This window comes from Phoxinus phoxinus, assembly GCF_949152265.1.
Source record: "Phoxinus phoxinus genome assembly, chromosome: 14".
In the NCBI taxonomy this organism is placed as follows: Eukaryota; Metazoa; Chordata; class Actinopteri; order Cypriniformes; family Leuciscidae; genus Phoxinus; species Phoxinus phoxinus.
The window spans coordinates 12172042-12198737 of record NC_136889.1 but is presented as its reverse complement, the minus strand read 5'-3'; the positions used below and the strand labels follow the sequence as shown (position 1 = coordinate 12198737).

Sequence of the window (26696 nt, the reverse complement as noted above, 5' to 3'; positions counted from 1 at the left end):
TTATTTAATAAATCAAACCCAGATGGGATGCTTTAAAGAGGTCAAGTAATTTTTATTCTTTGTGTGGTGAAATTTAATTATAGAAGCTCAAATAGAGCGAAATATCACCCACAAGTCAAACACAATTAGTAGAACTGTTAACGCAAACAAATTTGGAAGACTGCAATTTAAGATTATGTCCATAAATTGTAAGGAAAGCCGATTTATCATTGAATTTATATTTTGTCACATTATGTCTGCATTTCCTGCACCATTTCCTGGTCCCAAAGTTTTTTTTCTATGAAGGGCCAAAAATAAGACTTGCTTTATATCCAACTATATAATAATAATAATAATCTCTACATTTCAATGCAAAAATAAAGCAAAATATGTTAAAACAAAAAGATACATTAGAAATAAAGATGTGCTTCAACTTAATTACACTAAGGCTTATTTAGTTTTCTTGGAACGGCAAGCATTACCAAAAATATGCCACTGAATATTCTAATCAATTAACAGTCCTCTATTTTGATTTGCCGAGCTGCATCTCAAGTGTGCTGATATTTAGTATTAAAAAATCCCTATAATTAAAAATTCCCTATAAATTAATAATTCCCTTTGAGCTAAATTGGCCTCTTTCCCTTACATCTATTGGTGGAAAATGTGGACAGTTTAATCTTAATTGTAAGCATATACTAAGTAATTTATCTTTTCCATTGTTGCGGATGATATAGAAGTGACGTATGTAAACGCATGGCTTAATTGAATGTATGAATTAATTAATTAATGCAGAGAAAGCTGTTACTCTAATCTAGTCTGCCTCCCTATTTTTAAACTGCAGTAAATTCAGATCTGATATCTCACACTATTTGATAAGGTAAGAATTGAGCGTGTTTCTCAATTTCTAGAATGCATTGTTTATAGCTTAACTGATGCCATTGCGTGTTCAGTGTCATCCAAATAGCTATCAGTCACAGAGAGCTGAACGAAATTAAACTGCAGTAATAAAAATTCCTCTGTAAGGACGAATATTCTCCTCACAGAGCGGTAAGATTGAGTGTGTTCCTCGATCTATTTCTAAAGGCCTTATTTATTTATAGCAAGATTGTTTGTCAGTGCGTGTACCAATTCAATTAATGTGCTATATCCTCCCTGTGTTAAACAGCTAAATGCTTGTCTGTTTGTGAGCTTGTGCAACACTGCTTGTCTGAGTGTGATTTGAAGGGGGGTGATTTCAATCTTGATCAAGAAAAGCTTTAACATTGAAACTGTGAATCAACAGCGAAGAAACCCTGTTGTTTTACATGCCCAGAGAAACTTGCACAGAGACAATCCGCCGAGATCGCAGTTCTATCAATTACAGAACAAAACTGTCGTTTGCTTAAAGGGATAGTTCACCCAAAAATGAAAATTCTGTCATCATTTACTCACCCTCAAGTTGTTTTAACCCTGTATGAGTTTCTTTCTTCTGTTGAAAACAAAAGAAGATATTTTGAAGAATGTTGGTGACCAGACAGTTGATGGACCCCATTGACTTCCATAGTAGGAAAAAAAGATACTATGGAAGTCAATGGGGTCCATCAACTGTCTGGTCACCAACATTCTTCAAAATATCTTCTTTTGTTTTCAACAGAAGAAAGAAACTCAAAACAGGGTTAAAACAACTTGAGGGTGAGTAAATGATGACAGAATTTTCATTTTTGGGTGAACTATCCCTTTAGAGCTTAATCTCACTCTTAACAAACTGAGTGTTTCTAGTGCCACGTCATAAAACCAGCTACGAAAGGTGTCTTATTTTACAGTGTTGAAAGTGCCTACATTTCATGTAACATGCATCTGATGCAATTCATGTCTTTGCCGACTAGCGTTTGTTCTGACGCCATAGTTACGATCGTGGCACATAAGTCTTATGCCTGGGACACACTTAACTACTAGCTAAAACATTCAGTCTCTGACTGAGCGCGTTTTGGCATGATCAGTCGTAAGTATCAAATTACATTCATAATCGGCCTTACCGTCGTTAAGTGTGTCCCTGGCTTTAAGACTCTTCCGGGCGGACTCTGAACTGTGCACGTGCAGTGTATAGACGCCATATTGTAAACAAACCTTACAGTGTTCCTAAGCTAACCGAAGCAGTTGTGTTTACATTGAAGTCATTTCAAGCTATCATTATTTCTTAGATGTATATTTTAGATCTAATTACCTTAGGATGAACAAGTCTTGAACTTTGGAAGTTTAAGTAAACTTATTCTACCAAAATTTTTCCTTTCACCCTATTAACAATTGTTTTTAGATTCACACTTAGTTCTGGCATTTAGAACTGTCATCTGGCCCTAGCATGTCATTAACTATGCTCTGAAGCAGGGGATTCGTCAGGTCATCCCAGTATATTTTTCTGTTGATATGAATTTTTTTGTATATTTAGGTGAATTATGTATATGATGTATATTACGATGTTGATTAACTATATGCCTTTCTCCACTGACATTAAGTTGTTCAAAGTGTTTCTAAGGTTAGTGATTTTTAGAAGGCAGACTGAGATGGCGAACGGGAACATGCTTTGTGTAACAATACCAACACATTATTAGCTGTTTGATAACGTAGTCAAGCCAAAGGCTAATAATATAAATTACCGTTACGTGTCCGAAGTTGTAGAGATAAAACGCATTAACATTCTGATACATCAACTCAGTGTAATTCACTCTTCCACTTCTTCTGAATCAGTTTCTGGTTCAAACATATATGGCTGAATAAAACCAGTATTTCCACTTGCCAGTGTCAACTTTACTGTAGTAAACGTTGCACAGAGTGGATCTCTGAGCTGGTGTGAGCGAGTTATTTTATAGGCATGAAGAAATGTTTTTCACAGGATTTTTTTTTTAATTTGTCATTGTGATGATCAAAGATCTTTAACAGAGACAAATGTTGAGCATTCAAAATCATCCCTGGTAAGTGGTCCAACTGAAGGTGTGTGGTGTCAATCCTGTCAGACTAAAAAAAGAGGTATCAGCACTATTATTGTATTATTTTCCTTTCAAACATAAACAATAATATTGTTTAACTTCAAAAAAAGCTTTTAATTGATAGAAAATATGAGAATATATATATTTTTTAATCTTTTTTCTTTACTAAGTTGAGTGACGAAGTCTCGCATCACTAGTTGAATATTTATATATATATATATATTTATATTATATATATATATATATATATATATATATATATATATATATATATTATTATTTTTTTTCCATAAAAAATGTATTGTTTCTTTCCAATGAGATTTGTTTTAGCATTTTTCTCTCTTTCCCTTACTCAGTTGAGTGACGAAGTCTTCACAACCTGTCTACACTAAGGCAAACACTTAGTCATCACCACACTTCACTATTAGTGTGTACAATCACTGAAATGACACTTAGCTGTTCCACTGCCTAAGGGGAAGATGTGGATGCCTGGCTCAGAAGCATTACGACTACCTCAGACCAAAGACAATTGAACTGTTATTATTTTTAATAATAGTCATAATTTTGAGAAGATTCCTGACACACGATTCAAGTCAGAACCACAAACATGTGGAGATAGTCTAGATCACCAGTTCTCTAACCTATGCCTTCCCAGCGCAGCTGAAATTAAGCAACAAACATGTGCCAAGAGCAGAATAGACAAGCTGGAAGTGAAAGCTGCAAGCCTTGAAATGAAAGTCCAGGACGACTTCAAGTGTCAGAGCACTGAGTTCCTGAGAGAGCTGATGCACACTCAACGCTGCACAGACTAGCTCCAAGTGCCCGACGAAGTGGAGCAAGAAACAAGTTGATAAGTTTCAAGAAGCTGTTACAGTCACTGAATGTGACAAACAAGAATTCAAGACTGTCCAGAAGCACCTGGTAAACCAACTCCAGTCTACTGAACATCTACTACAGAAAGCCAAAGCTGATATTAAAGATAAGAACTCTAAAATCAATGCTCTGGAAGACCCCCTGGAAAGGTACTAAGGGGTGCAAAGGCTCGCAGCTGATCCGGGATCCGTACGGACCAGGCCCCACGGTTCGGCACGCATGTGATTCGCGGATTAACTGCTAAATTTAATGATCATAGAGTGAAAGTTTATAATTTGGACGTGTTTTGTATTGGCAATTTACACATTCAAACCATTTAAAATTAGGACTCACGGAAAATCGGGCCTCGCGCGTTCTGTGCGCACCGCTGCACGCACACAGAGAGAGAGAGAGAGAGAGACAGGCATGTTTCAGATAGCGTTCGAACACCGAATTGATTCCTCTTCCACAGTTCCTTGCCCTTGAACGGACACATACACACAAAATTATGTCTAAATATAAATACCCGTCTCGGCAAGTATTCTCTCGGATATGTCATAAGTGAACAGTTGAGAAAGAAACAGATGTCAGACACCTAATATTCCTACTGTTGTCTCTGTGTCATTAATGTTAATAAAACAACAAAATACCTTTTTAACAAAGATTAACTACATTTAATTTCTACAGTGAACAAATATAGTGTTTTACATTTAGGCTTAATTATACATTTCTGTACCTGAACACTACTGTTAGACTTTGTTATTTAGTATTCATTTCTGCTAGTAATTTTGTTCTTATTTTATTACTGACTGCTGACTTGTTTTTAATAATGTTTGAACTTTATCAGTTAGGCTAGAAGTTTTTGATGTGGTATACTATCGAAGAACTTCAAGTGAGCTTTAAGTGATAAATGAATTTCTCTTTGTTTTTTGTTGTCTTATTAACATTAAATGGAAAGTTCCCCCCAAAATGAAAATTGTCATAATTTACTGTCAGATTGTTTTAAACCCGAATAAGTTTCTTTCATCTGTTGAAAATAAAAGTTATTTTGAAGAATCTGGCTAACCAAACAGTTGCTCGTCCCCAGTGAGTTCCATAGTATGTTTGTAACAGTAACCACAATAAGCACAGAAGGTTAGAAAGTCTGCCACCACCAGAAGGCATCACAAGAGGAATGCAATGTAGGAGACAAAGTTTTGCACTATAGCTCTACACAGCCATGCCAAACTACCTCTCACTGTCTGTCTGCCAAATAACTTCCTGCCTTACTGGACTGACTCCCGTCATATCATGGGTGATCCCTAGTCCAAGGCAAAGATGCAAAAACCCATCGAAACTAAACCGGGTAAATCACATGGGTCAAACCTACAAGAAAAGTGGGGATCAACACAGACTGAAAAAGATCACACTACACTACACTACACTACACTACACTACACTACACTACACTACACTACACTACACTACACTACACTACACTACACTACACTACACTACACTACACTACACTACACTACACTACACTACGGAACTGAGAAAAATAAGATTTTTAGTTGTCCCGCCAAATTAATTGGGTAGAACACTGGAATAAAGATAGAACACTGGAAATTAGATGTTTTAGAAATAAAAATGATCTACATTAAAATAGTGGTCAAAGTTTGAGCTCAAGATTTTTTAAAGTTATTGTACTCTGCCTTTGTATTGTCAGCAAAAAGTGAGAAGTCATGCCAAGGCAACAGGCAGTAACTTCCACATTATCAATATTTGGTTGCTGATCACCATTAAGAAAATCATTATAGTAACAGCGGTATAAAATCTAGTGATCATGGCATTTATTTTGTGTGATTTGCAATTACTTAGCCATCTATGTATTGCTATCCTGTGCTTTGGTTGCATTCTGATGGCATTATTAATACATAGACTTTAGACATGACAAAATACCTCGATAGCAGTAAAGAGTATCTTCAACTTGTACAGAGTGGCATAAGACTTGCTAAGCGCACGTTAAAATGATCACGATAAAACAGATCCTCGTGCACATTCGACCCGGGGACTGGCTTATAGCGGTGGATCTGAAAGACGCATACACTTTCACATTAAGATAGCCCCTTTATCACAGCCGCTTCCTGAGATCATAATAATAATAACCTTTATTTTATAAAGCACCTTTAAAAGCAGCTTCTCAAAAGCGCTGTATACACAATAAACAATTATTCGAACATCAATCGTGTTCGAAGGTGTCCCGCTCCTTGAACGTTCACGAAAAAGTATGAATGCCACTTCCGCTTTGGGACTCAGTAGGGAGCGCGTTCTGGACTACCTCGACGACTAATGCATTTATTGTGTTCTGCGTCTTTTCAGTATGCGGTGGTTTCAGCTGTCTGCCCTATTATTGTGCTTGTGCACTTCGCTCGTCACAAGGATTTATTCCAGACACTGTAATTAGGTATAATCCGCTTAACAGCTGTTCTGATGTTGTATGCACCAGCACTTGTTGCTTCATTATGTTTTACCGTAAAACTTCAAATAATAGCCCGGGCTTTTATTTTCCCAAATCGCCGAACTGCACCGGCTTGTATTTGAGACAGGCATCTAACTTATATGAGACAGGCCTATAATTTAGTGTTGGTTGTTCATTGAGTGTAGGCCTAGAGATAACGATCCAAATAGCATAGGCTGATAGACGGAAAGCATGACAGTAGGAGGTTACCACATTATATTACATTTTATTTATAATTCGAATGCGTTTAACAAATCAGTAAAAATTAGCCTACTATATTACCATGTCCGTATATATCTAAAGAGGGTCGCACACCGGACAAGAAGCGCAGTTGTCTATGACAACTCGAGGTATAGCACACCGGATACACTTTGTCAGTTTATGGCCAGCAATATTGTTATGTTTAAGGACATTATGGAATTAAGATCATGTCTGTACTATGTTATGATTGTACTGTACAATTAAATACAATCGTTGCTTAGTCTGCAGTCTGAATTCAGAGCGTCTGTTAACTGAATGAATTGAGAATATCACCTGAAAATCCGATAACATCAGCAATTTTCATTCAACCAGCTGATTTCTGTAAATGAATGTAAAACTAAAATGTATATTGCAGCATAGGGTGAAGTCAGTAGGCCTATACATAACGACGATTTGAGAAATAAATGTAAATTTAATATAAAACTATAACCCTTTAGATTATTGGCAGCATAAAAAAACAAAATGATGTGACAGCCATGAGCTGAACAATACAAGTTACCGGTAATATCCATCGAGCCTATGAACTTGTTGCCCGAAGCACATCAACAAGAAAGAATGAAAGCTACGATACAAAACGACCCCATTCATCACTATCATCATCACTCTACATCCTCAACTACAAGTTCATTGGTGAATTCCTCCTCCTCGTCGCTCTCCTCCACTTCTCCCTCGACGGCCTCCGCTAACTCTGCCTGCCTTGCTTGTGCTCCCGCCCAGATGCGCAAGGCTCTCTTAAGTGCAATCTGCACCATAGAACTGGCTTAAACAGACGATCTGACGGGTTTTAGAAGATTAAATACAACCCAAAACTAAAAAACAGAACAAGTCTCTATTTGAGACCGGCCTTTATTTATCCAAACCTGTAGCCACACCAGGCATGTAAAAGAGACAGGCGTCTATTTGGGACTCGGCTATTACTTAGATACTTATCCACATGATACAGGAGGTCTTGATTGTGCCAAAAATATCAATAACTCATTTTCGACCAAAAACGAAGTTATGGTCTTTTGCACGGCACGGCACTACACTACACACAGAAGTTAAACATCTAACATTGAAATCATTCAACACACTTATTCTTCCCACAGGTAGAAACTAGCTTCAGAAAGGAAACATGTAACTATATACACTCAAGTAAAACACCTAACATTAAGTTCTGGTACATGACACCTTAGCTTAACCAGAAAACACTCAACTGATTTGTTTTGCTCTTGTTTCACCTCTTCCTTTATAAGGTAAAATGGCTGTCTACCCCATAAGGGTCAAGGTAATGGTATTAAGATTGACGCACCACACCTAATATATGTAATATACTAATATCCACCTTAAAATTGAATGTGTGAGAGAGAGAGAGCTCCATGCACATCCAATTTTTTACCACAAATGAAAGCTAAACAGTCTCAACCTAGAACAATTTCTCCCAAGACACCATTTCAGGCATTAAAAGACATCCATCAAATCAACAAACCTAAAAACCAAGGACGCTGACAAATTGCTAATAAATATAGTTTTCACTATAGTTTGGATATTAATATCCACTACAGAGTTTATAGTTATGGCCCATTCAAATGAACGCTGGACGATTCTTTGCTCTTGTAAAACAAAAATTTCAAAATTCCCTATAAATGAATTAATAATCCTTTGAGCTAAATTGGCCCGTTTCCAAGCACACAGACTGTTTACTAACTTAGCAAAAAAAAGTATTTAACCCAGAATATCATTTTAAAGGAAGCTTGTGGAGGTCCATGTCATTACCTTCTGATAAGGATACACATCTCAGAGGGGACAACTAGCAATACAAGAATACAAACAAGCCATTTTAATAAGATGCCTAACCAGAACATGGCATATTTTCTACTTCTACATTCTCAATTGTAATATTTAATCCCATTAAAACTGGCAACATGCACGCAATCAGCATGGGATAAAGCTCAGAGTAAGAGGACAGACATCAGGATGTCAATAACTCTGCTGGAGAGTCACCTTTTGTCCGCTGAAGGCAAGGTAAACTGCCAACATATAATTTACAGTCTATTTTAGCTATTATAGCAGGTGACAGGAAATCTTGTTTTTCCTAAAAAAAAACATATTGCAAAGATAAATGGGCATACCAAGACGTGCAGCCAGGCCCAACAGCCATTTGACGTCTTCTGTGTAAGGGGGGCTACGGGAAAAGTTGTTCGGATGATCGTTGTGGGCCCTTCTTCCCAACATCTCCAAGGCCAGCATACCTAAATAATGACAGGAACATTTCGCCATCAACACTCTGTACTGTACGACACTGTACTGATCCAAGTATTGAATTGACACATGCACCCAAACATCCTAATCTCCAGGACTTATGAGTACTGATAGAACGGAAATCATGCCTTAATTAATATTTCTCACTGTGAGAGTTCTTTGTGAGTCCTGCAACATGGACACAACCGACCTCTCCCTCACCTCTCTTGATAATTAATCACCACAATTCAGGACCAGATGGATCCTAATGGGTGCAAAACAGCAACATAAGGACAGGCAAGCCATGCCCTAATGGATCTATGTAATTAGAAATCAGGCGTCCTTACCGACTCTGTAGGCCGAGTGGAGGTAGTGCAGGCCCTGCTGGCTGATTGGTTGACTGTGCTGCTCGTCTTCCACAGGGAATGGTGCACTGACCAGCGAGGCAGGCTGGGACGAGAGTCCTGGAAGAGAAGTCCCCTGAATGGCCTGGATGGTGGCGGCTGAATGTACTCCTGCTGCTGGGCAAAAAAAGGGGAGAGGATGTTCAGGGGTGTCTATGAATTTGCAAACTGTCCAATGCCTTTCCAACAATTTCTGGTAAACTGGTAAGAACTGTAATGAACTTTTGTCGGCACTGAGTTTGCACTAAATTACTAAACTATGCAACTATGGTCTATGCTTTCAAAATGGATTTTTTTCAAGATGCATTTGTTATGCCTCTGTGTGGAACTCTCCAGTTGTTTTACTGTTTTTGTTAGTTTGTCCTGTTTTTTGTTTTTCTTATACAATCAGTTTCACCAGGGATGAACTGCTGAACATTCAGGAGTACACACTACCCAATCTTCTACAGGTTTTTGATTATTCTGACGTTTTGCTGAACATTGTAGTTTGAGGAGCAGCAGCGCTGCCCAAGCACTCTAGGACGCACAAGCGTGGAAATCGATCCAGAAATCTACTCAAACATCGCGGCTTTAGAACCACGCTGCCTAGTATCCATCTGGCAAATCTCCGCTCTCTACCCAACAAAACAGACTAACTTCTTTCTTGAATCAAATAAGGACTTTTCAAAATATGCAGCTCTGCGTTTCACAGAAACGTGGCTGAATGGAGCCATTCCGTTTTCTTCTTTCATCCTCGTATTTACATTCCACAGCAAGCGCATATGAGTGCAGCGCTGCAAAAGCTGGCTGCTCAGACCACAGAGCAGCAACACCCGGACTCTCTTATTATTATTCTTGGTGACTTTAATCAAGCAAACCTCACCCTTGAACTGCCAAAATGCAGACAACACATTACATGCCCTACCAGAGAAAAAAATATTTTGGACCACTTCTACACCACAATAAAGGATGCATATCGGTCCATCAGCTTTAGGACTCTCTGATCACTGTCTGGTTCATCTTATACTGACCTACAGGCAGAAACTGAAATCAGCTAAACATATAATAAGTACTAAAGAAGCAGAGCGGGATTTAAAAGACTGTTTCAATTGCAATGATTGGACTGTTTTTGAAGCTGCTGCCACTGATTTGTATGAACTCACAGATTATGTCACCATACATCAGTTTCTGTGAGGATATGTGCATTCCTACCAGGACTTATTTAACATACAACAAAAACAAACCATGGTTCTCAGCGAAACTCAAGACAGCCTTAGATGATGCCTACAGGAATGGGGGGAAATCATGTACAATCAGGCCAAAAACACACTGACAAAAGAGAATCTACAAGACGACATCCCCCAATTCTGTAGGGAATCAACAACTGGGCGACGACCTGAATGATTTCTAAAGCAGATTTGAAAATCAAAGTCTCCAGCTGGCTTTCATCCTCTCGCAGCTCTTCAACAGATCACTGGAGGAAGTCCCTTCCTGCTTAAAATGCTCCACCATCATCCCCATCCACCCAAAAAATAAAAATAAAAATCACTGGCTAAATTGCTACAGACCTGCCGCTCTCACATCTAGGGTTGCCAACCGTTCTGTATACTACGGAATCGTCCCGTATTTGACACATAAAAGTCTTGTTCCGTATTGAACCGATACGGAGCGCACTTTGTTCCGTATTTTTGAGAATCAATTCAGTGCAAATCCGTGACAGACACACACATAGCTTCTAATATATATGTCAGACTATGAACAAAGACATTTGTAGGCTATGATAAGAAAAAAAACAGACGGTGCGTGCGGTAGATACTAATTTCTCCCCGTTTGTCTATGATCAGCGTCACGTTTTTAACATCTTGGAAAATCATCAGAGAATGCCCTTTTAATTGGTCGTTTCAGTCATTGTGAGTCATGTATCGTAGCAACGATGATGACAAGTGACAACAGCTGGAAATGTAAAAATGACTAACGTTACTTCCAAGCAGCCGGCGAAAAAGAGCACAAAAATATAGAATTGAATGGGAAATAGCTGCACAATGTGCTTAGTCTGGAGGTTTATTTGTTTCTGTGAGGATTTTCCTTGTGCATATATATAATATTTGCTTCTCTTGAACCCTTCAACCTGCATCATTTCAACTTAATTGTGTTTAACAGCAGAATTTGTGGTGAAAAACTACATTAGCCATTTTCCTTGTGCATATATACAGGTGTTGTATTGCTTGAATGCATTATTTGAGTGCAATATTTCCTTTCCAGTGCAAAACAATAATACATAAAAAAACAGGTAATATATATAAAATATATATTTTATATTTTCTTTATTAGCTGTTTTTTTATGTACTATTGTTTTACACTGGAAAGAAAGTTAACTAAAATGGAAGTATAATTATATAATATAAAGATATTTGCACTACACATCCTTAAAATGTTGTCAAATTAAATGTCACATGTCTCCCCTCCCCCGTTCCTTATTTCAATTTTAGAAAGTTGGCAGCCCTACTCACATCTGTGGTCATGAAATCGTTTGAAAGACTGGTGCTGGCACACCTGAAGGACATCACAGGACCCCCTGCAGTTTGCTTATCTAGTAAACAGGTCTGTGGATGATGCAGTCAACATGGGACTGCATTACATCCTGCAACATCTGGACAAACTAGAGACTTATGCAAGGATCCTGTTTGTGGACTTCATCTTGGCCTTAAACACCATCATCCCAGCAGTCCTTCAAACTAAGTTAACCCAGGTCTCTGTTCCTAGCTCTATTTGTCAGTGGATCACCAGCTTTCTGACAGATAGCCAACAGCTAGTGAGGCTGGGGAAATTCACATCCAACACCTGCACAATCAGCACTGCCCCCTCCCTTCTGAAGTTTGTAGTCAACTACTGGCCTCTTACACAATGGTGAGGAGTCTGCATATAGGCAGAAAGTTGAACAGCTGGCTGACTGGTGCAGTCATCACTGCAGATGATATTGGACTTATTGGATATTGGAAACACCCCAGCACTCCCCCACTCACCATCATGAACAGCACTGTGGCAGCAGTGGAGTCATTCAGGTTCCTGGGCTCTACCATCTCTCAGGATCTGAAATGGGACATTTAAATTTGCTCTATTGCAAAAAAGGCGCAGAGGCTGTACTTCCTTCACCAGCTAGTTCAACCTGCCACAGGTGCTGCTGATGCAGTTCAACTCAGCCGTCATTGAGCCTGTCCTCTGCACTTCCATAACTATCTGGTTTGGCCCTCAGCTACAAAATCAGACACCAGAAGATTACAGAGGACTGTTCGGACTGCAGAGAGAATTATTGGTTCTCCCCTGCCCACTCTCCGAGAACTGTACTCATCCAGAGTGAGGAAAAGGGCTCAGAAAATCACTCTGGATCCCTCACATCCAAGTCACTTTCTATTTGAACTGTTGCCGCCCAGTCTGCGCTACAGAGCACTGAGCACCAGAACAGCCAGGCACAAGAAAAGTTTCTTCCCCCAGGCAATCTACATCATGAACATGTATACATGTATACCCTCTCAGTTCCACTCGCCTGATGATTATGGCTTACAGCTTATGAAAATCCTAAATTCAAAATTAGAATATTGTGAAAAGGTTTTCATAGCTGTAAGCCATAATCATCAAAATTATAACAAATAAAGGCTTGAAATATCTCACTTTGCATGTACGGAGTCTATGTAATATATTAGTTTCACCTTTGAAGTTGAATTACTAAAAATAAATGAACTTTTGCACGATATTCTAACTTTTCGAGTTTCACCTGTACATATATGTATATTATTCATATATCTTTATTCTTTAAATTTTATTTTACTACCTGTGAACTGTTGTTGTATGTGTACTGAAAGCTTCTTCTGTCACCAAAACAAATTCCTTGTGTGTGCAAACATACTTGGCAATAAAGTTCTTTCAGATAACTAGTTTGTTGCACTAGTCTTGAATTATGTATATTGAGGGCACTGTGACGAATTGCTCTTGTTTCTTATTTGTAATTTGCTTTAGTTCAAATTGTCTTCAAGCTACATTAATAAAATATAATTTTGTACATGTAATATTTGTCACCCATGATTAAATAATATTGACAGACATCTCACAATTAGATCCATTTTTGATTCAGGGAGTCACAATCCAATTCTTAAGTTATTCCTGGTGCATTTAAATAGTTTTCTTAGTGACTATTCTGTCATGTAAAAACAATTTTGTCAACGTGGGTTGTGTTTCTTGTCTTGTCCTGTGACAGAAGGCGTTATGCTCGAATTCAGAGAAAATGACTAAATCCACACTAAATCCAACTTTTTTTGTTGGTGTGGTTGCTGAAAAACACTAAGGCCATTTGTTCGTAGCTCATTTATAAGGAATGTAAAACAAAATATCCATAAAATTTAATACATTATTCTTCAAGATCAGCAACATTCACACTTGTATGAACTTCATATGACACTTGTTTGCAGCAAGCAAGATGTGAAATGCCACTCACTGGTAATGCAGTGAGCAGTAATAGTGACACGATGCAAGCAAAATTGTCAATATTGATCGAGCTAGCAATCAAGCGAGAAGCGAACTAGATAGTAAATGAGTGTCTAACCAATTGTTTCAAAATACCATTAATTGTTTGCGTTCCCATATGCTCCAATGAGATAATTTTAGATTATAATTTTAAATGCAGATATTAAATCTGACGAAAATAGTGTTCATTTCTTGCAAATTGCTGTAGGCCTATATTGTAAAACTGCATTTATTCAGAATTATTTTAAATAACATTGGATATTATGCCAAAAGTTGTGTTCATGTTAAGATGGAATTGAAATTCTACAACTTGTCATTACCTGCCACAGTAGTGCTAAGAGGCAAGGCTGCCTCTGCAGTATGGTATGGGTGGACAGCGATCTGAGTCATGGACGGCACTGGAACGCCAGGGAAAGTGACAGCGGTCGCTGCCATAGGAGCATGAGGGCCAGTGGCCACAGAAAATGGGTACTGTGCACCAATAAAAGCAGGGTGCATTCCCTGAGAAGACAAACAGATGCTCTTAAAACCAGCTTGATACGCCTTCCTCGAGTCATATACCTGCCATTGAAAAATTAAAACCAAAAGATTAAGTTAAACCAAGGGCATAGCTGTAAAGATAATTATACATTTATAAACAAACTGGTATGAGTCTATTTATATTCTGCCAGGAATGTCATGCTATGCATAAATGACTGCCAAGTAAGCATCTGCATTAGAGCCTATATTTAGTATTAATTACTTTCAGTTAAATGCAGACAAATAATACTACAGACTGAAATAAAAATGCTAAGCAAAGGTAACAGAAACCCATAATCATTTCAATAGGAAACGAACAGAGCTCATACCTGTGGGAAGGCTGTACCAGAGACGGGGAAGACGGCAGGACGGGGGACATGCTGAAGAGGATGGCCCAGGTACTGCGGGGTGCAGACAGTGGGCAGATGGGTTTGGATGGTGGTGTAGGGATGCAGACCTGCCGTGTGTGCCATGGCTGAGCCCGGCAGCGCATGTGACTGGTATATGGTGGAGCCGACGGAAATGACGGGTACTACAGCGGCTGCCGTCACTGTCGTAGTTACAGCCGAGACACCTGATGAATCCAAGACTCCGGTGTTATCCAGGATACCGCAGCCTCCCTCGGGTGCCGTTCTCCTTGCTCCACCGTTGGCCCCGCAGCGGCCAGAACCCTCTCGTTGGGCCCCTGAACCACCACCCACTGTTTGCTCGTATAGCCAATACCACTGGTGAGCCACCTCGAACAAGACCTCAGGATATACACCGCCTCCCTTTGCAGCCTCCTCAACAGCCATGCAAGCTTTCTCCAGCATCACATTATCCTGAAGAGAGAACAATGCAGAAAAGTGTCGTTTAAAATCAACAAGCAGATGATTTTTAGAACATTAGATTAAAAATGGATTCTGATCCAGTGGCTATGTATAATGAGTGTGGGCTGTGCTGGACAATACCTGCTCCTTGCACTGCACTAGAGCTCTCTGAATCTCATTGGGGTTCAGGGCATGAGCGTGAGGCAGGCAGCTCAAGGCCAGCTCTGCCGCAGCACGCACCATGTTGGGATCACGTGCTCGTGATGCGCGGTCTGCGAGTGACGCCACCTCCGGAGGAGTAAGGTGCCCGTCCCAGCATTCCACCAGAATGTTGAGGGCAGCACTTCCAATCTCCATGGCCTGGCCTGTGCAAACACGACGGAAGAATTCAAAATCAAACAAAGGGCAGGTTTGCCCACCCATTTGTTAGAATGCTCTTGTTTTAACATATCCACCAATATCTACTTATTAGAGCTGCACGGTTAATTGTTAAAAAGATCACAATCTCAATTCAAACACTAGAGCCGTGTTTGATTCATTGATACAACGATGTAGAATCATCACATGGTACTTGGCGATACGAGTATCAATACAGCTGCTTCTGTATCAATTCCACAGCATGTGCACAGCAGTGGACCACGCTTAATTTGAATACAAGAACAGCGTCTTAAACGTCCTGAAATTAATTAATATAATATATTAGAACAAGATTTTTATCTGGCAAGCAGAGGAGTATAACTGGGGTTGTCTGATATAAAGAGACTTCAAAATCTGCTAAATGTTTTACTTATTTTTCTCAACCTGGTAACCATGTGTAAACACTCTGGACAAAAATGCTGGCTTTCTGAAAACACTGGTAAGCTTGCAGTTTAGCTATCTGCAGTTCTATATTCTATTCACAGAAAAGTGTAATACATCAAGTCTGTGTTCATTTATGGGCCTGACAGAGAGAGATTGTGCATGTAGGAATTACCTCAGTCTGTACCGCGTTGCGTTCCTCTATTAACAGTGAAGCGCCGGTGAGTTTAAAAAAAACAGTGCTTGCTTCAAAAACAGTGATGTTACCAACTGCTTGCTGAGAAAGATAATGTAGCTCTTCAGTGCTGAAGCTATTTTATTGATAAAAAATTGCAGGGCAGCATTTAGAAGTTTCTGTGTTGCTGAATGTTTCTGTGCACGCGCACGATCTGTCCGAATGTGTGCGCGTGAGCAAAAGTGAAGAAAGCACATTACAGAATGCTTAATTTTTCAGAGAGTGTATGTTAATATAATATGTCAAGTGCAATGATAACCTATCAGCAAATGTAAAGATTATTTTATTAAAATATTAGAATAAGTAGGCTACATTTCAAAATAAATGTATTAGAACGAGTCCATTTTTATTTATGTGCTTAAAAAACAAGAAAAACTATGGTGGGGAGTGCCCAATGTTAAAATGAAACTTACTCCATTAGCTATATTATACAGTGCTACAGAGGCCCTTCACAATGCAGAGGGGAACTGCTTGGTCTGCCTATTGTTTGCAGTGGCCCTATAGTATGCAGTTTAATAAACAGCTGTTACACTAAATTCTGCTGAGGTGAAATTTAGTGCGGACCCGTATTGTGATGTATATCGTAACGTGGCATCGTAACGAGCCTGGAGAGATAAATATACTCTAGTATAGTACTATAATTCTCCATACTGAATTGATACTCTAAAGCCAAGGACATACATTTGAAAGATTACATTTGCATTTCAAGGGGATAATAAATCATTTTGAAGTTTGTGATCCCTGCAGATTACACAATTATCTCTCACCTGTAATCCAGGATACATGTGAGGAATATGTCCTTGACAGCCAGTTAGGAGACACAAAATTATGGAGGCCGAGGGCATACAGGCCAATCTCAAAGGCACACAGATGCAGGTTGCGGTGGGGCCCCTGGTGGCCTCCACTGGCAGAGGGTTGAGTGAAAATGGAGGTGGAGCTGTTTCCTCCAGCTTTAATTAGCACAGTCTTGGCCAGCTCAAAGTAAAAATGGGCAGCTGCCTCAGATGGCTGGTTGGGGACGTGTGGAGCATGGCATTCAGGCCGGCGGCCTTTATACCTATACAGAGAGAAAGAGACAGTGTGTGTCATAAACAGCAGACTTAGAGGATCAGAGAATCTGATAACAACTTATTTAGTCAATGAACAGGTACCAAAAACCAAGAACAAACCCATAAGGGGCAATGAGGGCAAAAAAGCCTCAGGTTTGTCTCACCTGCTGGTGTCAGTACTCTTGGCTCTGGCTCCTCCTCCAGCTCTGCGTGAGCCACTGGATGACGATGAGCCAAGTGAATCAGATGAAGAGCTGCTAATGCTATCACTGTCCTGGCCTCTCCCCCAGGAAGCAGCTGTCCAACCCCCTCGCAGTGGGCGTCGACTGAGAGTAGGAGAGCTGTCAGAGGTGGTCTCTGGAGCGCTGCTGTCAATGCTTGCCATGCCTGAGAAAACATGTCAGAAAGAACACCTTTTTATACTCTCAAAATTCTTTATGCATAGTTGAAAATAATAAATTAAATGAATTGATCATCTTTGCAGTGATCTGTGCACTTCATTTATGTCACGAGAGATCATAGGTGCTGCATCAAATAAAATCTTCTATCTGACTAATTAACAAACCCACTGTCTCCTACCAGTGTGTTTCTTTTTCTGTCGTACAGGTGATCCCCAGCAGCGTGTGCCGTATGCCCCGCGGCCCCCCAGTGCCAGACGACTGGGCACTGTGCCTTCAGGCTTGAAGGGTGCAGCTTCGCTCTGCTGCTCACAGGAGGTCGACTGCGCACCCTCTGCCAAAAAAGAAAGAAGGATAAAAATAAAAAATTTAACTAGGTCACTTCAGACTCCACAGGGACCTAAGACAATAACATTTAAGCAATGAACTTCCTTCTGAAATTGAAGTGTCTACCCGTGACACTTTGGTGGATGTGGTTCACCTTGATCTCTGTTGTCAGAGATGCCCTCTCCCGTTGCTGTGCTCTGAACTCCGCCAGCCGCTAAACCTCCCTGCTGCCCTGCCGCTCCCCCGCCGGTCACGCCCTGCACAGCAGCTGATGTTGCTGAAGGGGTGTGCTTTGACACTCCCCCTGCGGCTCCGCTGGCACCATGGGTGGCGTGTTTGGATGGGCTCTTTTGGCTGCTGGTAGCTGGTTTGCTAGAGTAAAATGAGCTCAGAGTCTGAGGCTTATGGGTCTGGCTCTCACGATCAAGGAGTTTGTCCAGTATCTACACAAAGATGAAAACAGAAATTAATACAAGACATTTACTGCATTTCACACATGATATCTTGGCTTATGCTTCATTACAAAAAATGTATTTGAGAGACTAAGGCCTTGTTTACACCTGGTATTAAGATGCGTTTTGGTTGATTGGAAGTGGTTGAAAGTGTACAAGTTTGTGATCCAGAGGTTGTCGAAAAATGCATTTGACCAGTTTGCTTTCGTAGTGTAAACACTAATGCGGTCAGATGTGTTCGAACAGTCACAAAACACAGCCTACTCTCCAGTCTCCACCTACTGACTTAATGAGTAAACATTATGGGAAGTGCGCTGGCCAGAAGGGATTAAAACTTTGTTGGCTCGAGACCCAGGTTTGGTTTGAAGATGAAAAACATACCGAGCACAAAATTCTCACAATCATTCCTTATTCTAAGTTAAACCACTTTAGGATTTAATAAAGACTCCAATGACAGAACAATCACAGCAGTGTGTATGTCTAATTATTCCCATATTAATAATCCTCATACTTTTGCCAATTATACACATTTGTAAATAAACCCCCCATTAGTAACTTTTTGCTTTGTAGTCAATTTATTTAAGACCTTGTAATTCAATTTTAACATTTTAATTGTTGTGGTAAGTTAATAGTATTGAACTAAAACCTTGTGAAGGTGAAATTAGCAACCCTGCAGCACTAGGTTTCCAATCATTAGGGGCCTGTTTAAACCTGGTCACTTCATGAGTTTTTACTGATTAGATAGCTATCTGATTTATTAAAACGATTCCATTTACATCTGGTCACATAAATGTGTTTTCATTTATCAAAATTCGTTTGACAATTTCAAAACTGATATAAATCCGATCTTCAATTCCCATGCTATATGCAGATTTAATGGAGTTCATGTCACCGAAAGCAAAAGATATGAGTTGCAATTTATTGATCATTAGCTAATTTCAAAATCAAAGACCGCAATAGGAGAGAACCGCAACAGCACTGATAAGATCATTTCGTTTATTTACTTTTAATGAAGATGATTGTGCATTAAGCGTCTGCGACTGACTTTCACTTTGATTTGAGATAGTTTGCATGTTGGCTTGATGAAAAGATGCAGTGATGTGTGTTGCAGTGGCACCGTCATATCTGGCTATAACAAGACATATAGCCTATAATGCTCTCACGCGCTTATTTTTTAGCATTGTTGGAAGGAGTAAAATGTACATATGTGGTTTCAACAACCAGATGCATTCAGACAGTTTCATCTGGAATGCGGCCCAGACCACCTCTTGATGTGGTTTGAGCAATCGGATTTTCGGAGGGCATTTACACTAGGTCTTTTCACGATCGGATAGCTAATTCGATCACAGAAAACGCATGAAGTGGCCAGTTGTAAACAGCCCCATATAGAGCATTGTGTTTTGCGGAAAAAGATGATGAAGGTTTACATGCATTAATCCATGCATGTCAAAAACAAACATTTCTCATTGTGTTTAAATACTAATGTCTGGTGGAAGTTATGCAGGCTGTCAACTAAGAAAGCAATAGGGAATGACAAAATAATCACAACTGAAACTTTACTATGCCACCACATATACATTTATACAACTTATTAAATGAAACTATTTTAAAAGACCATCAAAGCAATTAAACAGTAGTAGCCTTTAGATTACCGGTATATATATAAAAAAGACTCAATGGCTGTTGCCATTTATTCTAAGCACTGGCAAATCAGTGGCTGTAATCATTCAATTATATCACAGGACGCAATGTACAAACTATTGAGCATACATACAGTTATTTAAAAAGAAGCTTAACTTAATTCAACGCAATTACGTTATCAAAAACCGTTTCTGTGATCCGCGGAGCGTGCACTTATATTTTCAGTGGCGCTTTAACACGAAACAGGAAACTCGTGAATATTTATGTAAGCTCCGCCCAGTGTCACCAAAAATCTCAGACACCGAATATTTGAGAACACTGGTTCTGAGCGCTTGATAGCGGTTTCTGCGCAAATAGTTTAACAACGCGGATCAAAGATCATATACGGGCTGGAGTAAGCATTTTGAACTTTTGTAATGACACGTTTGGTCATGGACTTTAAACTGCATCATTATGCAAATTACAAACACATGAGGAGAGTTCTCAGCATGAGAACCCACAAGTTATCAGCATCAAGACCCATGACTGGCAGATCAACGTACTACTACATTACTCTGAAATTGTAGGAAATTAAATTAAATTGAATGTGGAGGATTTTAACTGTGACAAGATGATTGACAGGGCAGTGTAAACGGAGGATAACTCCAAAAGACTTGCCTTTTTAAGCTTGCTTTGGTCATCTTTATAGGTGATCATCAGTGCTAGAGCCAAGTCTCCTTTTTCTCTCCGTGTGCCTTCACATAGAAGAGGATGCTCTGCCTCACTGACCGTTGTCTTCATACCTGATGACAAAAAAACCAGTTAAAGAAAAGGAGAGACAATTGAAACACAAAATGAAAGAATATCTTCGACTACACACATTACTGCTGGTTGGTTTTGTATTTTTTTCACATAAATGGACTCTCACCAAGAGCTGCAACAGCAGCCTCAAATCCCAGCTCCTCATCACCAGGCATTTCATTGTTACGGTTCCGGCTAGGAGGTCGAGAGCCCGTGGGAGAGACCACTACAACAGGCAAGTGATAGGAAAAAAATATGAAAAATGAGCATGGGGATTTTGGGGCTTTTAAAGAGCATTTTTTAAACGGTTGGATAAGGTCGATGTGTGACTTACCAGGGGTGCAGAGCACGTCAAATATGAAGCTTGCCAGCATGAGAGGCAGAACCGGACGATAGTCGCAGAAGTTTCCATCACGGAGCTGCTCTGCTCTGTCCCTTATGGAAGTCATTTCTACAAGACCCAGAGGAATCTTCTTCAGGAGAGCCACTACCTCTGACTCCTGATATGCCAGCTTCACCTAACAAGAGCACAGTAGTTTAGAATTATGGGACAAAAAATACTCCACTACACATCTTTGAAATCATGCATCAAAGCATTACAATGCATTTTTAGTTTGTGGTTTGTTATATTGTGTTAATAGAAGTGCTCAAATCTCTGCAATTTGTGTATATCGTTTGCTAATGGTAAATTATATTACTTAACATTATTTTTATATTTATGCATGAATACATAAATAATATAAAACATGTAAATACACTGTAAACTAATTTTTGGTTTAACTTAAAGCAAATTACCTTGTTGCCTTAATTTTGAGTTTGTTGTAATTAAAAAAATTGAGCTAATACAATAAAGAATGGTTTAATAAACAGAAACTCAAAATAGTATGTTATCTTCACACATTAGTTATCGAAGTTGATTTTACAAAAGATAAAGTTGTATTAACAAATCATGAAAATATTTTTTTACAGTGTACTTTTATACCACAATTTTTTTTTTTTTTGATATTACACTTCCAAATTTCAAAAAAACCAGCCACATCCCTAACAACAAACTATACTGTCTACTAGCAGATCTCCAGATTTATGAGATTGACATCTGCTTTACCTCCAGAGCTTTAGTAGAAGCAGGAGGTCTCTGCAGCTCCAGGGAAAACATGCCAGTGTTGAAGGCCAGGTTATGGAGCTCCAGCCTCTCACTCAACACAGTCAGCAGAAAGGCTACTTTAGACAGGGTGTTAGTGGCCACTTGCGTCTGTTTAGTGGTCGACACCTTGCTCTTTTTACCCTAAACAAGACAAGGAGATATTCATTTCCAAAGGTGAGCACCAGTATGATTGTATGTCACAGGTGAAACCTCTGGGAAATCAATGAAAAATACTATATCGGTACCTTTGTCTGTGGTTGCTCCACCTTCAGGTCAGGGGGATTAGCCAGAAGATCTCGAGCAAGTTCAACAGCCAGTCGGCAAGCATCATTACTGTAGCCGTGAGCATAGAGAGCCTCAGCACAGGCAAACAGTACCTACAACACACCATTATACCTTTGAAAACCTTTTAAAGTTTTGTGCAATTAAATTGAAAAGAAAGAATCGAATAAAAAAAAGCCACTGTCAAGCCATGAAACTATTTTGCAACATTTTCATTATATAATTATAAAACGGACTGTTCCAGTACTTGATTATGATTGGCTATGCTGCCTTTAGAGCCATTGTGAAATACTCTATAAACATACATGTGTGACCTCATTAAATCAGTATTACTGCAGCATTGCATCTGTGTTCCATGGCAACCATTCTACTAAACACTGCTGAAGAACTACATTGCTTGATAGAAGGATTATTATTTGTTAATAAATTGTTTTTCTTGCCGTTTATAAATAAATAAAAATAATTAAACCATGCTACTTGTGTGAATGTGTGTATATATACACAGCACACTACCCGGCCAAAAAAAAAAAGTCACTGTTTGAGTTTAAAAAAGGCAAATGCTTAAGAGTCTATGTTTGGATCATTATTTCAGTGATAATTATGTTTCTAGCATTTTATATGTGTCGCAACAGTTATTCTAACCCTAATTGATGTAGTGTGTAGCTTTTCATTTCTTAAACAACCATGTAGGCCTTATTCCAGGATTAACACACAAGGAGTCTGACAACAGCCGGTATGATCTGATCTCACCATCGTGTCTGTCTGAGATTACATGAAGAAAGAGAAAAAACTGAGGCAGACTAAATCCAGAAGAACTGCAGCAGCATGAAGAAACCTACCTACAAAGCTACAGTACTGTGAAAAGTTTTAGACACGTGTAAAAATACTGTAAAGTCAGGATGCTTTCTAAAATAATGGCATAAACCGATTTTATTTATCAATTAACTTCTAAGTTCTTAGTTAATCAAATCAATATTTGGTGTGACCAGCCTTTGCGTTTAAAAAAGTTTTTGTCCTAACTACACTTGCATGTAGTTTTTAAGGTAGCTTTGTAGGTAGGTTTCTTCAAGCATCTTGGAGATGTTGCCGCAGTTCTTCTGGATTTAGTCTGTCTTAGTTTTTTCTGTTTCTTCATGTAATCACAGACAGACTCGATGGTGGTGAGATCAGATCATACCGGCTGTTGTCAGACTCCTAGTGGGGAAAAAAATATATACTTGATATTACAATAATGGCAAAACAAAATTTTTAACAGAAGCTATTAGAAAATGCATGGTTGAATTTAGCTCGTTTAGTGTTAATTTTGAACGCTACTTTTAGGCAGTGCTTCAGTACTTTACGTGGGGGGAAATTCACCTCCATCCTGCCCTCCTGTTCCAGAGGTTTAATCCCAGCAAAGATGTCTGGCTCTTCCTCATGGTTGCCGTCTGCAACCCCTCTATCCGCTCCCTCTTCTGAAGCAGCGCTAAGATAGTAGGCTTGATAGTCATCTTCACCCACAGCATCTGCACCAGCTGCTGCCTCAGCCGGCTGAGGTCCTGGGACCCCTGAAGCTCCACTTCCATCTCCCTCTCTGCGGCCCCGCTGAGCCTGGCTGGGCAGAGCATCGTCTACAGGGTCCTCGTCTCCTCCGGTTTCATCCAGGTCTGCCTCCACCTCCACCTCTTTCTCCATAGCTACCACTACTGGGGTTGCAATGGAGCTCTCCTTTGAAAAGCACGCATGGGCATCACCAGCAGAGGGCATGGCAGCATGTGCCACATGTTTTGTCTCAAAAGCACGCTCTTTTGAAACGTTGCCGCTGGTGTATTTGAGTGGCTCACGGAGCAGCGGGCTGGGTGAAGGCAACATCTCGGGAGGAGGAGGAAGGAAATCGAAGGTGTTGCAGGCCTCTGCCCCGAGTGCCAGGCTGGAGCCATCATCCAGACTCAGCTCTGCCATGTCAGGCTCTAGGGAGCTGTCCTCACTGCTGGTTCTCCGCTTTGCGCCAGGGTGCTTCCCACTGACACCACTCGAACTTCCACATGAGCCTTTGTTGCTCTGTGTTAGCTTGGCCTTACTACCAGCTGATGGGGAGGAGCTGTTGGCTTTATACATGCCTTTACCTCCCTCCTGAAGTGAGAGAGAGACCCTGCCACCCAGACAAACCAGAACGCCTCCGCTGTTCACGCCAGTCACTCCTTTCCTCTTGCTCACAATGGTCTCCTTAGGGCGGACTGCCACCTCCTGCTGGGGAAGATGTGAGTTACTCCTTGACTTGTGATCAGAAGAAGAACCTTCTGAGGTCCCACCACGAGTGCCATCTCCTGATTCCCCACCGGTCCCAGCTTTAATGCCCCGCTGCTGCTGCATTGCCCTGGCCCAACAAAAGGAAGCGTTTTTCTTATCTGCACTGCAATAGGTAATGCCAGGTAAAGGGTAGGCCACTTCCCAGTTGAAGTAGCAGCTTTCAACAGCTGGTTTGAAGCCCTGGAAGAGTTTGTCCAGAGACTTGCGGTGCTGCCCTCGTTTCACGATCTCTATTACCTTCAGGTGCCACTGCTTCAGCTGGGCAGCAAGCTCCAAGCGTCTGAGGAGTCACAAAAAGGGAAAAACATTACCTTACGAAAAATACAGCCACAAATCTTTAATTGAGCAATTCAATCAACATCACAATCAGAATCACTAGTAGGGCTGTCACGGTGGCAGTTTTTTTTTTTTTACCACCGCGGTGGTACTGGACCAACAACCATCGGTGGCGCGGTGGTTGGGGGGTTGTTTAAAAAAAAAAAAAAAAAAAGTGTTTATTTGAGCAATTCCGTCAAATAAATACACTAAAGCCTGTAAAGCATTGAAATAAATTTCAGTAAATATTGGTAACTTAAAAAAATATAATAAAGTTAAATCTATTTTTATTTTCTTTTTACTTTTGTTTAATATTTCCACACAAAGACGCGTGATAAAGCCTACCGCTCAGCGCTTTGAGAGGGATGTGGGACACGAGCACGAGAACATCGACCTCTTTTCTGATATCTTCATGTTTTCTACTTGTTGTAAAAGGTCTGAAGAGCGAATTTTATCTTCCACAAGGGCAAGGCATTTAGGCTGTTTGATTTTGCACTGCCAGAAAAAGCTAAATTAAAAATCCCCCGTGTGTGTGAAACACGCTTTACAAATAAACTTGACCTTACCATGTCTAATAACAAACACAAACTGTGTTAAAAAGAATTTGACGTACAAGTAAAAATGCAGGCTTTCTTTTCTACCGCGTTTTTCTACTTTAGCCTACCACAGTCAAGAATACGAAAATAATAAGCCTAATTTAATGCGAACCAAGAAAGAAAAGTTTATAATCCCCTTCGAAAATGGGTGAGACGTGAGTGAAGATTTGGGAAAAGAAACAAGAGATTCCATGCAGGGAATTTTTAATATTTTATTTAATTATAGAATAGGTTGTGCGATTATTCTCTAAAAAAAATTTTTTTTCCGGTGCTAATGCGGTGGTGTAACCATGACACTGCCAATAAAGCACATAACAGCTGTCACAAAGAACCGGCAAAAGTAATGATTATGAATGTGTCAAATATAGCAAGGAGATATTTTAATTGTTTATTAATAATCTAGTATTTTCTGTGTCAGTGTCGGGCTGCAAATATGAAGTTGACGTTGCCGACTCGTCATCTTCGCAGTGAATGCGCCTATAGAGAGAAATGCACACTTCATACGGAGTACATAAGCAGAGAGTAAAGCTAGTCGGTTTCTTTTCGTTTTGAATTGTTTTGTTTAAAAGTAGACAATTCAAGCTTTCTATATGGAACAACTAATGGAGTATTGTTAAATTCGCTGATGATCGGGTGACCAGATCGGAAACCAGAATTCAAAGCCGACAAAGATTACATTTTTGGGCTCAGCACAACTCTCTCATTCGTCATGAATCCAAACGTTTCCATGGCTGCGATGTAACATTTAATTACTAACCTTTTATTTATTTTGTGAACGAAGCTTTGTGCTTCACTCGTGTCATATTCATGTAAAACAGCATTCACATACAAAAAAAATTGTTTTTGCGGACCACCACCGGTGCTCCTCAGCCACTGCGGTGGCGCTTTAAAACCGCGGTGGTGCGGTTGTCAAGTTTACCGGCACAGCCCTAATCACTAGTACTTTAGAGCTTAACCAGCTGTACAAACTTGCTCACCTCTGGGGACTCATAGTAGGGTCTAACACTGCCAGTCTCCATAAGACAACCATCTCATCACACATACTGGCACATGCATGTGCCGCAACCTCTGTCTGCCCATTACTGCGACCTGTGTGCCCGCTGGCACTGCTGTGAGAGGCGGATGTCCTCACACTGTACCACCAACCAATGATCTTAAGAAAGAACAAAAAGAGCAGTAGAGTATCATTAGAACAAAATTTGTATTATTTAAGTGTTGAGTTTAAAATGCATCTCAAATCCAATATTAAGCATATACAGTCAACAACTAAATTAGGGCTGACTTCTAATAGTCGAGGATTCGAGGATTCGATTCGGAGAGGTCTGATTCGACTATGAACCTCATGGTCGAATAGTAGGGAAGTGTTATCAGAGCCACTGCTAGCCA

The 26696-nt window shown here is 39.9% G+C and overlaps 1 protein-coding gene across 12 annotated transcripts in view; it reads right to left on the bottom strand.

Annotated features, from left to right (window-relative positions):
- The window catches only part of zswim8 (zinc finger, SWIM-type containing 8), a 54152-nt gene that overhangs the window by 5913 nt on the left and 21543 nt on the right, over positions 1-26696 (bottom strand). For 2 of the 12 annotated variants that reach the window (XM_079634392.1, XM_079634394.1), the window contains 16 exons: positions 26288-26463; positions 23467-24679; positions 22074-22205; positions 21790-21969; positions 21019-21202; positions 20812-20910; positions 20562-20686; positions 17966-18254; positions 17666-17818; positions 17251-17473; positions 16805-17094; positions 15146-15369; positions 14525-15016; positions 13997-14237; positions 9123-9296; positions 8667-8786 (listed from right to left, as the gene is read on the bottom strand). In XM_079634392.1, coding sequence (XP_079490518.1) covers positions 8667-8786; positions 9123-9296; positions 13997-14237; positions 14525-15016; positions 15146-15369; positions 16805-17094; positions 17251-17473; positions 17666-17818; positions 17966-18254; positions 20562-20686; positions 20812-20910; positions 21019-21202; positions 21790-21969; positions 22074-22205; positions 23467-24679; positions 26288-26463 — 4315 coding nt within the window. Of the gene's footprint in view, positions 1-8666; positions 8787-8943; positions 9041-9122; positions 9297-13996; positions 14238-14524; positions 15017-15145; positions 15370-16804; positions 17095-17250; positions 17474-17665; positions 17819-17965; positions 18255-20561; positions 20687-20811; positions 20911-21018; positions 21203-21789; positions 21970-22073; positions 22206-23466; positions 24680-26287; positions 26464-26696 lie in introns of all 12 variants that reach the window. The other 10 variants (XM_079634393.1, XM_079634395.1, XM_079634396.1 and 7 more) reach the window with 7 other exon arrangements.